A 16,833-nucleotide genomic window follows, 5' to 3' on the forward strand; every position below is an offset into this window, starting at 1 on the left:
CCCCCTTGTCATTTGGGATGCAAGCCCGGCCTAGGGAGATCCAGGGGTGGAAAATCACCCAATGTTTCCTGGGAAGGAAACTGTCTGGGGAATTTGTTGAATACAATTACTGAGGGGGACCCAGAGGTGAAGCCATCACCCAAAGTGTTTGTAGAATAGAACCTTTGTGTTTGTGTGTTGAGAGCATCAGGCCTCAAAGGCGAGAGACTTTTATTGAAAAGAGACTTAACCATGGGAGAACCTAATAGCTGGTATAGAACTGTTAGCTTGCGCTCGGAAGGCTTAAGCGTGTGCTGTGCTCCAAAGTTCCACTTTGTCCCGTGCTAAAAACATAGGCAAGGGAGACCTTAAGGGAATCACATCCTGACTTATTATTTGAACACCATTTCCTTTATTTTGATACCCTATCCCACACTCTTTCTGTAATTAGTTCTAAGGAATTTGCAATATGTTCTCTTAGTATAGGCCCTTTTATTTTTACACAGCGCCACTAGGACTGCCTCATTTTTCATTTGCTCCGATCGTAGATTTAGGTTTAGGTTAGGCGTTTTTCCAACCTGCATTTATAGTTCAATAAACACCCTTGAACTGTGATCACTTGTGTCTCTTTACTGTTGCCACCATGAGTTCCTTACAAGAATGCACAATTATCTCCTCTTCTTCTGAATCCTTTACCTGCGACAATACAGCACCAATGCCATTGTCACTGCCATCTACTGTGATTACACTCCTTCTATGTCTATTGAAATGTCCTAAAGGTTGCGCTAAGTCAATTTCCTCCTTTATCATATTAAATTCATGCTCGGTAGTTCCATTCCATATAAAATCCTCTCCGTTCTTCAGTAATTTTCTAATTTCACCAACTTTATCCGCATAAATCTTCATACATTTATTCTGTCATACCCAAAAATGAGCATAGTTCCGCTTTCGATTTTGGTCTCTCTATTTCCTTTATGGCATTCAACATGCTACTCTTTGGCTTCACACCCACTGCTGAAACCTCATGGCCAAGATACTTAACTTTGGTCACTTTAAATGTACAGTTCTCTTCCCTCAATGTTATTCCTCTAGATTCCAAAATCTTAAGCACTTTATTCAACACCCTGTCATGTTAACTCTCTGATTCACCACACACCAGCACATCATCTTGGAAACAAAACATACTTCTCATTCCTTGGAAAAGCCTATCTATAATTTTCTGGAAAACTGACGATGCAGAGACAAGGCTAAAGGGCATTCTGCAAAACTGGAACACTCCCTCATGTGTTATGAATGCTGCCAGCTTTCTGCATCCTTCCTCAAGTTCAACCTGACGGTAAACCGATGCCATGTCCAATTTAGAAAACACTGACCCTTGGCCAACATCTCACCCATATTGGGTAGTGGATATCGATCTATCAACACACACCTTTTTATCTCACATTAACAGAGATATCCATTCAACGCCACCATCCCTCTCAATGATCCCCATTTAGAACAAATGACTTAATTCGTTTTTCACTACATCTCTTAATGCTAAGGGTGCAGGTCGTAATTTTGCTGATATGGGCACACTGCCTTTCTTCAAAACAATTTGATGCTGTATGCCACTTACCTTTCCCACTCCGTTCCTAAATACTTTTTTGAACATCTCACTGAATGTGGATCTCACGTGTAATACCTGGTCGTCGGTGTTCGGGTCTAGTCTTAGCATTAACCTTTTTTGATCACGCCACGTTAGAAGTGTCATCCTTTTGTTTGTCACGTACACTTTTACTTGTGCACACCTCCATTGGAAACCTAAATTTGGCTTCAAAGTAAGTCAATTTTATCTTTGTTGTATCGGCCAGGATTGACATCTGTTTCTAACAAATTCCGTACACCACCTCCCATATCTTGCTCAAACACCATCCATGACATAAGAGATATCTTTGACCCTGAATCGGCCATCATAGACACTTCCTTTCATTCACCCTCACACGCTCATATGGATGCTCACACTCCTCTTCCTCATCTAAACATGGCATCCATCCTCCTCTTCAGAAGATCTATGCTCATCTTCTTCATTAACATATCATTATTTTTTCTAATTGAACTGAAAGTTTTTACAGCAATTTGTAAAATCTCCTGCCTCTTGCATTTTGCACATATAACTCTTCTACCTGGACATGCCATTGATCCGGCAAAGTGCTTCTCCTCTACGTCTATTGTTCTTGGAATCAGCATTTCCTTTCACCACAGGCTTTCCCTTCGCGTTCTTCTTCTGTTTTCATCCACTATGTTCAATACCTCTACTTTTGCTTCGCTGCACTCCTTTTATGATATCTTAGCAACGCAAGCCAAGGAATGTTCAACCAACTTTGCTACAACTTGAACTTCATCCAATCTGGGTTTTTCTTTTAGCCATAGTTCCTCTCTTAGTCTGTTGCAATTGCAATGAATCATAAATTGATCTCGTATATGCTCATCAAAGGACTGCCTGAATTTACAAGACAAAGCTAAACGTTGTAGGGCCATCACATATTCCTCAACGCTTTCTGCCTGCTTTTGTATCCGGACACCAACATTGTACCTCTCCAAGGTGGTACGTGTTTTGGGATTGAAGTGCAAGTCTGGCTTCAGGAGTGCATTATTCAGTTAATGTGCATTGTCCCCACAACCCTCATTTGCTAGAGGGGGTAAGGTGTCGTAAATGCGTTGACCCTCATAGCCCAGAAAATCAATTGCTAGCGAGAGTTGTCTGTCATTTGAATAAGAGTTCTCACTCGCAGCCTTAATATAATGTATGAAACCTTTCTTCCATTGTGCCCATTTCACTTTTGCCGGGCCTGGGGATGCCATGAAGACAGGGGGACTGGAAACTCCTGGTAATGACATTCTCCTGTTTTGGCATGGAGCTCACACGTGTGGAACACTGGCTCTTATTTCTACCCTTCTGTTTAACTTTCTTTTGCACAAAAAACGTGGGTAGAACAAGTGTCACTTGAGGAACACAACGCCCTCCGTATGCAGGCCGTATTATTTCAATTGTGACTCTTTGCGCAGTTCGTATGAGTGCCAAGGAGGAAGGACAGGCGCCCACTGCGTGCGCGCGCAGCTTTTGGCTTTAGGAGTGCCTCACAGAGCGTATTAACATTACTGGCATTTAAAAGGGGCAGGGAGCCTTCAGGATCAGGTAAGATTCCCTTACTTGTTGGGCGGAGTGGGTTCTTGCAGTGTCTCTCTTCTTTGTTTGCCGCATCAACGCCTCGGTAGACGGAGCGGCTTCTTAAGGAGCGGGCCCTCCCCCAGCTTCCTGGTCGATCGCAGCCAGTTTCTGCCAGTTTGCTGCATTAACACAGGGCTTTAGGGACTTCTTCCCAGATCTCTTTGTAGCCCGGGTAGGAGCTGGTTGGCTCCTAAATCTGCTCCCCTCAGCTACTCCTTCCTGTCACTGATGACGCCATTGCTGAGGGCGAAGCAGAGCGGCTGCCCTGTTACACAGAGCTCTGTTGCCTTGCCAGGAGCATGATCTTTAGAATTCCTTGTCACCAATATAAGGATATAAACCACAGACTCCAGATAGGTTTTATATTTGGTTTATTTCAAGTTGAACAGCAACAGACCACCAGCACAGCTGCTCCTTCACACCATCCATCAACTGCTGTGCTCAGAACTCTCCTCACACCATGACATTCTATGTGGAGTGTTAACTACATCACACTCCTTATACAGTAATACCAAAGAACACCATAACAAATAGATTAGTGTTTTGCTCTCTTATTGTATGCCTGTGAACATACATGATCATACAAGTGTATCTCTGTCAGGCATATGACTATACATTTTAAAGAACTCTATTCCGTGTATCTCCCGAAATCTTGGTAAAGTAATTTTTTATCTTTAGTCCTAACTGTGTCGCATAGAGCCATCACAATGCACAATTATACAATGGGCATTTCTTGCAACTAAATAGCTGAGTTTAAGGCACTTCTTTTAAAAAGGAAGGCCACGTTGTTCAAGGGGAAGAGGTCCGGTTTAGCTTTTGAAGTGATTCAAATCACAATACACTGAGAAATGAAGGTTAAAATGAGTATTTACAAAAAATAAAGTACAATAAGCCTGCATGCCTATAAAGTGCACATCAGTTCATTATGCCATATGCTACAAATGAGAAGAGAAAACCTATAATAGAGCTTGTCCATTTACCCTATTGAAGGCCTGGCTGTTTCCAGTGTCTTCACACAAAATGGTTGCTTAATGAAGTTCCCTGCTGGATCATCTCCAGGGTGGAGGACAGACGATAGAGCCCCTTAAGGTTTGTTCACTGAAACAAGAAAAAGTACTAACTCAGAACTAAAAGTGTTTATTCAATCAATCCAAATGCAGGCTGAGCAGTCTGTATCTGATAAGAAGGCCAGCATGGTATGATCAATAATTGTTACAATGATATCTGATTTTTTCATGCCTATCTCCATGCAGGGAAAAAGGAGCAGAGAACAATGACGCCATTTCCCTCAAATGATAGTGGTAGCGTAGGGGATGCCACATCCTCTTCATCCCCTTCTACTACCATGCGATATTCTAGGAAGCAAAATCACATGATACTAAACCTGAAGTCGTGGCATGACAGTAAACAATGACTGACAACATTCATGATTAATCTCAAATGAAGTAATACCTATACCTAGGCGGTGAAAAGCAATTTACATAATGTCTACCAATAAAATGTTTGCTACACCTAAATGAAACCCACGTCTGGGTGCAACAGGACAAAGGCATACAAGACAGACCAATATATATATATATTTCTGAGGCTTGTGGAATCTGCTTAGATCACATGCTGTGCATAGGCCGACATCTAGTGGAAGCTGCGGAGTATTACAGTTTGTTTTTCGAAACTCGAAAATGGGCGTCGACACAGGGCGTGCCAGTAATACTATCCCTAGTGTGATGTCCACTGTACCCATGATCCCTCACGCGTCTAGGACCCTCAGATTGTTTTTTTCCGCCATACTGGTCGGAAGCATCCCGCAGAGTTCCTGGCCTTAGCCACAATTTTGCTAAAATATCTTAATATTTCCCCATTTCTCCACCCCAACGTCGAGCACCTGAAGTTCGACACTCGATGTCGGCCCGGAGAAGGAATCAACCGTCGCCAGCTGCACGATGGACTTGGGCCTCAGAAGACCTCTGGCCTCGGCCCGGGCCTTGGAAGGCCTCTGGCCTCGGCCCTGCACTTAGGGAGAGTGGGGGGTGGCACATACTCTACACTCTTTTATATAAAGGTACATCTTCTATATATTCCTACAATCATTAGCCCGCTGCCACAAGGTGCGTATGGAGGGTACCCCTTTCCAATTTTGCCCCAAGTGCAACCGCAAGTACCCTTGGGTTGACAGACACGCCACATGTAACCTCTGCTTGCCGAGGGACCACCCCGAGGCGAACTGCAGAGCGTGTAGTAGGTTTAAACTGAAAACACTAAAGGACCGTTCGTTCAAGCGTTGGGCCCACCACGCCAGGCGTCAAGAGGCCATGGCAGCGGAGGGCGCCTTCAGCGATGGCAGCAACGCCGTGCTTTCGGACGGCGAGGGCAACGTGGCGTCGAGAGACAGCCAAGCGCAAGTCCCCGACCTCGGAAGGTCGTCCGGCAGGGCGGCTATTGGGAAAACACCCGGCGACACAAGCGCTACCCACACCACTTCCACCAAACATAAGTCCCACTGAGACTCGACGCACAATTCGAGTTCTCGGAAATAGGCACACAGAGAACGGTCCACCAAATCGGTGTCCTCTGGCCGTTCTCGGTCTAGATCGCCGCATGACTCCAGGCAGCCATCCACTGTTGCCAAGAGTGCCTCGGTCCCTAAGGTAACGGAGGTTCAATCGTCGGAAGATGAAGCCGACCTCTATCCCCAGGCCGCACTCCAGGAGTCAGCGTCAGCAGACCGCTTAACGGCTGTTCCTGAGTCCCAACCTCCACACTCTAGAGATAGGGACACCACCCCCGAATCTCGACGCCAGACGTCGAAAGGCTCTGTAGGGGCGAACACACAGGGAAACACTCTTCCACCCACGGGGAAGGGGGGGAAAACAACAAAAGAAGCATTCTTCCACACCTCAGAAGCAGTCAGACAGGCAAAAACAGATGGACAAGTCTCGGTCTTCTGTCATTTTAAAGACCCTGCACTAACACAGAGGTCCAGTCAGGACAAGACAGGGAAACTCTCCCAGGAAAGAGTCATTCCCAGCTCAAGGGAATGGTCTAGTGACGACATAGACAGAGTTATGTCTAGGATGTCGTCTTTGGCAGACTTCTATGCCAAGAATCCTGAACACTTCCTCTCATATACCCCTGACGGGGCTTCGCCCTCAGGTTCTAGGGACCCGATACCCCCAAGTAAGAAGTCCCGGGTTGAAGCACCAACACGATCTTCGGACCCTTTCTGTATACAGCCCTACTCTCAATATAATGAGGATCCACACTTTATTGAGGATCCTGATTTGGGCATGTTGGGAGAACAATCTGGGACGGGCTACTGTGGGGATGATGAGGACCAACAGGAGGAAGAGGACGACCCAGAAACCTACAGGGTAGATTCCCCAGTAGACAAAGATCCCCCGGTTACCGGCTCCCCGGTGGACAACCAACCTCTCCTGAATGAAGTTCTGTCCAGAGCGGCAGAACACTTCCACATTGACACCCAGGGAGCACAGGAAGAGAGGGACTTTGCTGAAGAATTAGTGGGAGAAAGGAGACCTGTTGCCCAGGCCATCCCTATCCCTAAATCGATATAAAGGAGGATAGACCCTTCCCTTGTAAATCCCAATCTCACTAGGGCGGTAAACCCCAGGATAGAGAAACTTTTCAGGGTAGCCCTATCAGACCCGCTGTACATAAGGGGGCAACTGAAACCGGACTCCCTGGTAGTTACGAACACACGAAAGAGGGCGGGAACACCCCTGTCATCATCCGAAGCTCCTCCCGACAAGGAGAGCAAGAAGATTTATTGCTTGGGTAGGAAAGTAGCCTCCACTTCCGCCTACTAGGCAAGGATCGCCAACTCCACCACCCTACTGGCAAGTTACAACTGCCACCAGTGGGAGGAAGTCGCGGCACTCATAGACTCTGCCCCAGAACCCTTAAAAGGCCAATTGGCCCGGGTTGCGTCGGAGGGAAGAGCCGTGTCCGGTTGCATCTTAAAAGCAACCTTTGATGCCGCGGATAACGCCGGCAGATTGATAGCAGAAAGCACTGTTATCAAAAGACATGCTTCGTTACTCCAGTCTGGGTTCAAACCCGAAACACAAGCATCATTAATAGACAAACCGGTGGAGACAGATCTACTGTTTGGGAAGGCGGTAGAGGACGCCCTGAAAAATGCCAAGGATGAGTACGAGACTCTCAAATCCCTAGGCCAATTAACCACCAAACCCCCGAATCAAAGAGGGAATGGCAATTTGCGTCGCCCACGCAGACAACATTCCCAGAGAGGAACAAACTATTCCCCGGGGCAGGGGACACCATGGAACAACAACAACCAGAAGTCTACCCAGAGTTATGGCAGGGGTAATAAGAGAGGGCGTGGTAAGGGTAGAGGCAGCCCCAGTAGAGGCGGCGGCACGCCACCACCAAAACAATGACGTTCCGTTCAGGGTCCCTTCTCACGCATCCCCAGTAGGGGGATGCATTACCAACATCACCCAAGCTTGGGAAGGGATCACATCAGACAGATGGGTGCTGTCCACAGTGTCCGCAGGATACTGCATAGAACTGTTAGAGTATCCCCGAAACCACCCGCCAGGTCAAAAAGTACACTCATTAGACCACCAGAAGATCCTCCTCGAAGAGATCGCCAATCTTCTAGCAAAGGAAGCGATAGAACTCGTCCCAGGACACCAGGTAAAGAAGGGTATTTATTCAACTTACTTCCTTGTGCCAAAAAAAGATTTGACAATGCGCGCAGTATTGGATTTAAGGCCTGCAAACAAGTATGTCAAGCCCCAAATATTTCACATGACTACTGTCCAAGAGGTAATCCCCCTCCTAAAAAAGGGGGATTACATGGCAACATTGGACATGAAAGATGCTTATTTTCATATTTCCATGTTCCCAGCGCACAAAAGATACTTGCGCTTCAAGGTGGACAGTCAGCACTACCAGTTCAAGGTACTGCCCTTCGGGATAGCCTCGGCTCCAAGGGTATTCACCAAGGTACTGGCGGTGGCGGCGGCACACCTACGCAGGGAGGCAATCCCAGTGTACCCTTATCTGGACGACAGGCTCATCACAGGGGAGACCCCAGTAATTTGCAGAACAAACATTCAAAGAACGATCGACCTCCTCTTCGAATTAGGTTTCTCCATAAACGGGAAAAAGTCAAGTCTGCTGCCAAGCACCTCCAAACAGTTCTTAGGAGCTGTCCTAAACACCAAGAGGGGTTGGCGAAACAGTGGTCTCAGGCAAGTGGTCAGTGGGACGATCTAGTGGTCGTTTCGCCAACACTTGTACAAAGTCTTCACTGGTGGACAAGAGAAAATCTGTCCAAGGGGAAACCCTTTTACGATCCCGAGATACAGGCGGTAGTCACAACGGACGCATGCCTGTCATGGTGGGGAGCTCACCATCTCCACCACACAGCTCAGGGTCTCTGGTCTCACTCAGTGGCCAAGAATCATATCAACCTGCTAGAGCTTCTGTCAGTATTCAGAGCGCTTCAAGCGTTCGAGCCCTACCTGTTGAACCTGTCAGTGCAGATCCGGACGGACACCACTACAGCCATGTTTTACCTGAACAAGCAAGAAGGGACTCGTTCGCCAAATCTGTCCAAGCTTGCCCAGAAAATTTGGATATGGGCACTCAGACGGAACATCTTCCTGTCATCTCAACATGTTCCAGGGGATCTCAATTCTCTGGCGGACGCTTTGAGCAGAGATCCCCTCCCAGAACAACACGAGTGGTGTCTACACAGAGAAATCGTAGAAGATATCTTCTCACAGTGCGGGTTCCCCACTATAGACCTATTCGCCACAAGTGAAAACAGACAGTGCCCAGGATTCGCATCCAGGTTCCCCCAACCAGACTCCCAGGGGAACGCCCTGTGGATGAACTGGTCAGGGATGTTTGCATACGCTTTTCCACCAACACCTCTCATCAGGAAGGTGGTCAACAAGATGAACAGAGAATCGATGACGCTCGTCCTGGTTGCTCCCATGTGGGCGAGACAACCATGGTTCCCACACTTACACAGAATAGCGGTGTGCGAACCCATCAAACTCCCGGGCTGGTACAACCTACTGTCCCAGCACCAGGGTCAGAAAGTGCATCCTCAACCCAACTCAATGAACCTGGCAGCATGGCTCCTGAGGCCATAGAGTTTGGACATCTCAATTTGCCGCAGAGATGTATGGACATCCTAAGAGAGTCTAGGAAGCCAAACACGAGACACTGCTACTTTGCAAATGGAGAAGATTCGTTATCTGGTGCCAGAATAAGCAAATCAACCCTGTTGATTGCACTCCTTCCACAATTGTCACATACATGCTCCACCTGCTGGACGCAGGGTTGGTTTTTAACTCACTAAAGGTACACCTGGCATCTCTGTCAGCATACACCACCTCCCATAACAAAGTGTTGTGGTGGAAAGTACCAGTGGTTAAAGCCTTCATGGAAGGAGTAAAGAGACTTCACCCTCCAATTTCTAACCCACCAGCAGGATGGGACCTTAACGTGGTGCTAGCTAAACTCATGCCCCCCCCCCCATCGGAGCCCATGCATAAAAACAGTCTCAAACACCTGACTTATAGGACAGCCTTCTTAGTAGCAATTACATCGATAAGAAGGGTCAGTGAAATTCAGGCTCTGCCAGTGCAGGATCCTTTCTTTACAGTTCATAAAGATAAACTGGTTTTACGTACACATCCTAGGTTCTCACCTAAGTTTATTTCAAGATTCCACATGAACCAGTCCATCGAGCTTCCGGCTTTCTTCCAAGACCCACAAAGCTCGGCTGAGGTGAAACTACACACTCTAGATGTGCGTAGGGCAGTCCTATACTATATAAACAAAACCAGACCGCTAAGGAAAACAGACCAACTGTTTGTCTCCGTAGCTACAGGCAAAGAGGGAGATCGCGTCTCTAAAGGTGCCATCTCTAAGTGGATTGTTAACTGTATCCAGCTGTGTTACTCCCTTTCTGAAAAAACGTTGCCTTTCACGACAGAGCCCACTCTACAAGAGGCATTGGGGCCACTCTGGCTTTCATTGCAAATGTACCCCTTGACACCATTTGCAAAGCAGCTACTTGGAGCTCTAGTCACACCTTTACTCAGCACTACTGCATTGACACCCATTCCAAGACAGATACGCAAGCGGACAAGCGGTTCTAAGACATTTATTTGCTCATGACCCTTCTCACATCCCACCTCCTTCTAACACTGCTCGCTAATCTATGCACAGCATGTGATCTAAGCAGATTCCACAAGCCTCAGAAGGGATACATTACTCACCGTAATCGTATTTCTGATGCTTGTATCTGCTTAGATTCACATGCGACCCACCCTTCCTCCCCTCTGAGAGAAGGCGCATGGATGCTTTTAGTCTTATCTATCTATCTATCTGCTTGGATCATCTGTACTCACGCTACTCCTCATGCTACCTCATGTCAGAAAAAATACAATCTGAGGGTCCTAGACACGTGAGGGATTATGGGTACAGTGGAGTCACACTAGGGATAGTATTACTGGCACGCCCTGTGTCGACGCCCATTTTTGAGTTTCGAAAAACAAACTGTAATACTCCGCAGCTTCCACTAGATGTCGGCCTATGCACAGCATGTGAATCTAAGCAGATACAAGCATCAGAAATACGATTACGGTGATGTATCATATATATATATATGCATGAGCTGTGATGAAGTCCCATACTGGTGGCTTGAACTGGTGTGATCTAGTATATGTATCCCTTGCCTCAGATTTTTCCCTTCCAATGAACTCCGCATACCAGGGACAGCTTAGAACTGGTCAGACAGAAGGGTGACCTATGAAGTATATAGCACTCATGGCACTGGTTCCATGAGCAACTGATGGATGTTTCCTGGGCGTGGGGATGGCAGTATAACAATGGGCAGAGTACTGCAAGTGTGGGCAAACCACTAGTCTAAGGAACATTCTCCTGAATTATGGCAATTCATAGGGAGAGAACAAAGAGAGACCTAGACTCTTATGTCACAGTACCCCTAGAATCAGGTAGCCTTATCACCACGATGACTATGAAGAATTACCCATTTAAAAATCCAAGGAAATGTGCTGTCATACTCCTGGAGGGTCAGGGTCCCATAAACACAGGTGTCTGCTAAGCCTGTATTATTCCAGAGGATTGGCTTGAGAAAAGACTTAACTCTGCAACTTCAACCCGTTTGCCTGCACACATGCCCTGTCTGCCAGAACTTGCATATCTCCACATGAGTCAAGTAAAGGGACAGTTACCAATCTTTGGGAAACTAGAGGATTTAACATTACCAAGTGCTGTTGACCACTTCATTGTGGTGGCTGAATCAAAGATGGTGCCTTCCATTAAAGTTGTCTCATCGAGCGAGCACAAATCATTTGTACATGAAGAATGTGTAGTTCTCTGGCATGTGGGACAATCCAAGCACTCACTCGCACAAATCATCCACCTGCAACCCTGGAGCAATTAAGAGGTCTGCGAGGTTGAAAGGAGGCAGGAAGTGAGGAGGAGTTTGGGAGTAAGATGTATGAAGTGTAAGGCAAAGTCTAGTCAATGTCAGGGCGGCGGGAAGGAAAGGTGCAGAGAAAGTATTGAGGGGGAAGAGTGTAGAGAGTTGGAGAGAGTTGAGACCACAGTTGGAGGAGGTTACAAGGAATGTTCAGGATAAGGGGAGAGAATTGAAAGCGATGGTGGAGGAGGTGAAAGGGAATATTCAGTTGAGAAGGGGGCGAGGTGAGACTCGAGGTGGAGCAGTAAAAGAGTATTAAGGAAGAGGATGAGAGAGAAAGTTAAGATCAGAAGAGGAGTAGCTGAAAAGTGTATTACTTCTGTTGGCCATCTCTTAACTGAAGGTGGCTGGGTTCATGGAGCAAGATGATTAGATAGCAGCAGGCATTTACTAAGAGGAAGAACAGGTAAAAATATACAGCAAAACAGTGCGCTTTTAAGTGACCGCTATAGGTTAACAGAGTATGACCTAGAACAAATTGAGCATGCCTTCCCAGATCTAGTTAGACCTGTGACAGGGTGTAAAACAATACAAGTCCTTCAGTTACAGGTATCTGAATGGTAGCAAGAAGGAGCACAGTGTGTGGCAAAGGTGTACCCTGCTATGAGACACGAGCACACAACATGGAACAGCTGAATGTGCACTCTAAAGAATACTTAGAAGTTACCACATTAAAACTCAGATATGACACACCACAGTATTTCAATCAAGAAACGTTTTGCAGATTTTTCCATTAACAATAAAAACACATACACAATAACAACCATAAACTAGACAATAAAACAAGTTTAAAATCCTCGCCCTCCCTGCCACATAATTACCATAACAACTGATACCGAGGGGCGGATCAAATATCGATTAGATGCTCATGACCTCTCTTGTGCTGGTCTGTGCAAAAATACAATCTCAATTTTGCAGTTCTGCTTATGAACTCCGCCAGATTATATGACAATTGAGCATCGTCACAGTTGCATACAGGAGACATAGCTCCATTAAAAGACCTGATATGCTGGCCTTGGGAGTATGGTTGTAGCCATTCCTTTCTCTCCTTGTAATGCTGCGGGCAAATCAGGAGAAAGTGAGCCAGAACCTCGTCCAACTCCATGTGGCATTGGCATTTTTGTGGCACCTTCAGCCAGCTCGTCCCTTTAAGTGGGGGAGGGGCTACATTCAAATGGGGCAGAATTGGCAGACCTACTGGTGAGTTTAGCTTAACATGGGACCTGGACCCGCCTTGAAGGACTTCGGATCTGTGTACATTGCCAGAGAAGATGGGGATTTGTTTTTTACTGCATCAGACTCGATGGCCTTTTTTCTGGATTGGATATTTAATTTGGCTTGCTTCAAGGTATTTAAACAGAAGACTCAGATATGAAACAGCAGTATATAAAAGGAGCAATTAAACACCTCTTCCGAGAGACACACAGATGTGAAAGACAAAAGGGCAATGTTCACAGCAATGCAATCTGTTTTTAATGCCTATTTGTGAGCACGACAGAGTACAATTTAGAAACGGTGCATGTTGCAAAGCTTCACCAAACGTGCACTGAAAACAGGAAACCCTAGAGCTAATTTAAAACAATGTAAATGACTGCCAGCCACAGTGCACCGCACAATACTGTGCCATAATCACAACTTTCTACAATATCTTTACCTCTCACACAGTGAGCACAACAAGGACTGGCCTGGCTACAGCCCTCTTGACGTCCTTCCAACAGCACTGTGCACGGATGATGTAGACTGAGGGGTAGGACTGATTTCCTGAATATATTAAAGAACACAAAGTCCACAAATTGCTAGCACACCAGAGAAGTGTATTGTGTGGATATTTAAGTATCGCTAATGCAGGTCTGATTCATTGCCTAAATATTTGGCTGTCGTTAAGGAAATTAACGTGTGTCTGTGTATTTATATATTCATATTTAAGGGGATAATTTGTAACTACATTGCACAAATTCCCAAGTCATACCTTGCATGTAATTGAAGTACACACGAGAGCTCCTGAAAATGTGCCTTCAATGGAGGGGACACAAGACACGCAGTGTGGCTTTATTGATCGCGGTTGTATGAGATGTTTGACCAAAAGACTTATTCAGATCTTTATTTTCTGGGTGAATTCCTTGGTTGGCCACAGGTTATTTATTTATTTTATTTATTGTTTGCTTGTGAGGCGCTTATACAGTAAGAACATACTGTTTCAAAGTGCCCACAGGGCAAGGAGGGAGGGTGGGAAATACAATTACACCACAATATTAAGAGCAGAAGGGGTGAAAAGGGGGAAGGACGAACCTACTATGCCTTGTGAGTATTCAGAACGTGCAAGTGCAGAAAGGAAGAAGGAAGGGGGGGGGTAAGTGCTGGGAAGTCCAAGTTTGAGGGTGAGCCATGGGCAAAGTGCTAGGAATGTTGAGTGCTACACGGCCTGGGCCGCGGGAGATGTAAGTGCGAGTCTCCAGGGTAGAGGGTGTGCAGATGCAAAGTGCTGTGGATAGACTGGAGCTAGGGAGAATTGGTGTGGGTGGTCATAGCCCCGAAGATGCATAGGGGCCAAGGACACCAATACAGCACCTGTGAGATTAGCGAAGGAGAGAAAGAGGAAAGGAGGAGGAAAAGAAGAAAGTCTTAAGGAGCTTCCGGAATTTGAGAAGATCTGTTCAAGGCGCAGGGAGAGGGGGAGTCTATTCCAAAGGAGGGAGCCCGCAGAGGAATGAGAGCGGCCCTCAGTTTAGCAGTCACTTTACACAGAAGGAGTTGGTACCAGAGGTTGCAAAGTGGTCTAGAGGGGGAGTATTTAGTGAGATAGAGTTGAAGATAGCGTGGTCCCCTTGCCTAGACAGCCTTGTGGATGATGCAGAGGGATTTTAATTTAGTCTGTGCAGCAACCAGATGCCAGTGAGGGCAATAGCAAATTCCAAATGATGGCTGCCCACTTGCCCATCACCATTAACTGCCAACAAGTCCCATATACATTGTAAACTTCAAAGTCAGTTCTAGTTGGGAAAAGGTATACATTGAAAAATTGGGATATATTTTCATGTGGCTTCTAGTTCATGAAAACATTTCTTTAGGTATTTTGACCTGAATGTATTCTTCGTGGATAGAATGTATACTAACAAATACATGAATTGTTAACAACATGATGGGAAGATTTCAATATTTTTATATTTTACAAAAGTAATATTAATTTCATTTTGCTTGTATACTTAAAGCAACATGCTATGGTTGGTTTCTGGTGGTGGCTACTGGTCTGATACTGTAATGGAGTCTGTAGACAGATTTCTTTATTTTAACTGGCATTAACACATATTCTGTACACGTACATTTAAATAGCAAAGCCCTTTAATTTATCAAAATGCTTATTCTATAGCTGGCAGAATTGTAACTGGCATGCTGTCAAAACTGAACACCTGGACCTTGTGATCATCCAGTTCTGGTCATGGTGGTAGACATGGCATCTCAGGACACACAGAGCTTCTTCCAGCCACTCTCCGCATGGATGTCTCGGATGTGTGAAGCTGTCCAACATGCTGGGGACTCCATCTCCAGGTCCCTGGTCAAAAGCGAATGTGAGACCGGCGTTGATGGCAACTCAAATTCAGGGTCGGATTACAAAGATAATAATTTTGAAAATAGCTTGGAAGACTACAATGAAGATGCAAATGACGACTTTGAAAACTCGTTGGGTATCCAGGATTGGTCGGACGAGGAAAATGATTCAACACGTTCCGCTCATGGTTCGGTTCTCCAGAAATCTGAACAAAGCACAAGTACACCTGGGGACCAACTAAAGATAAGGCAAGAAAGCCCAGTGAAAGCAGGTACAGGTGCAGAAAGCACAGTGCCCACTAGATCGGCCCAAATGAGCTATCAAGCATATGATGACAACCAGCTTTTTGACATGCTCCCTACGATACCCGAAGAGGAGGAGCATATTGACAGCCAGATAAGAGAGCTTCTGAGGGACACTGATAGTGGGAGGCGTTATTCTGTAAAAAATATTAATGGTAAGACTCCTCTCCCAGGTAAGCTAGATGAACCTGTCTGTGTGGAGACATCCACATTGGGGCTCTTCTTTTAATCTTTTTATTTGTTTTCAAATATGCATTGCCATATCATTTTAACCATTCTAAAAGGTTTTCCAAACTTCTCATGTAGTTTGTTGCGTTCAGTTGAGTAAAATGTTGTACACCAAAAGCAAGCGTGGGAAAACTACAGTTCTGACACTTGCAAGTACAGCGGTGTCGTATTTGAAGTCCTCCACCTAAAGATGTTTGCTATTCTTATTTTAATGGACATTTTACCTGCCTCAGCCTCCATTTGGGTCTCTGGAAATTATTCCAGAAGATGAGAATGTGATTCCATATAAAGAATCGACTATCAAAGGCCTTCAAGGGACATTAAAATGGGAAAAAGTCTTTTATTTACTGTTGAAGCAGGCTCTATGTTGTTAGCAATGTCTTCTAAAGTTTGGCAAAACCTTTCACCAACAAACATACTTGTATGTATCATTTTCATGCCAACCAACAACACTGTTTATTTCCTAGTTTAATAATATTTTAAGGTGACATTTCATTATTTTGTGTTGATGCTGTAGACTCAGACAAATAAGTGTAGCCTGAGAACTTTACTTGCGCCCCGGGAGCGCCTCTACATTGATGCAGCATTTGAGATAACACAACAAGCTCAACCTCTGATACCTCTGCTTTGGTGCATCTCCTTACTGTCACGGATGGCAGTACAAACTCCCAGACTCCGAAAGATGGCTCAGGGTTTTTTATTTTACGAGCGGAGAAATGTATCACTTTTACTCTTCTTAGGATGCGAGCCAGGTTAACTAATAGGCTTCCTTCTCTCAGCTTCCCGCGGGCTCCCTCTGCCCTAACCTGGTTGTCCCTAAAAACCAGGTTTTCCAGTTAGTAATTGGTAACATCTATTATCTAAGGCGAGCTATAGATGAGGGCCTAAAGGCAAATGCCTTATCTATATGGCTAACTCTGGGGTTCCCTAACCTAACACTCCCCAAGTTCTCTCAACCTAAATGATGCATTCTGTTGTGCCAGTGGCAGATACTGTGGTCCATTCCCTCCCTCATTCGCTCCCTTTCTTTCCCCTCACTGACCTTAGTAATCCTTCG

The 16,833-nt window shown here is 45.6% G+C and overlaps 1 protein-coding gene across 6 annotated transcripts in view; it reads left to right on the plus strand.

Moving 5' to 3' along the window:
- SYT16 (synaptotagmin 16) overlaps positions 1-16,833 on the plus strand; it is a 695,358-nt gene that overhangs the window by 446,495 nt on the left and 232,030 nt on the right. For 4 of the 6 annotated variants that reach the window (XM_069638933.1, XM_069638931.1, XM_069638932.1 and 1 more), the window contains one exon: positions 15,067-15,703. The exons of the other annotated variants lie outside the window; for them this stretch is intronic. In XM_069638933.1, coding sequence (XP_069495034.1) covers positions 15,136-15,703 — 568 coding nt within the window. In that variant the 5' untranslated portion in view covers positions 15,067-15,135. The remainder of the gene's footprint in view (positions 1-15,066; positions 15,704-16,833) is intronic. 6 annotated transcript variants of the gene reach the window in all.

The sequence above is a fragment of the Ambystoma mexicanum genome, chromosome 14, assembly GCF_040938575.1.
Source record: "Ambystoma mexicanum isolate Mex_15411 chromosome 14, UKY_AmexF1_1, whole genome shotgun sequence".
Classification (NCBI taxonomy): Eukaryota; Metazoa; Chordata; class Amphibia; order Caudata; family Ambystomatidae; genus Ambystoma; species Ambystoma mexicanum.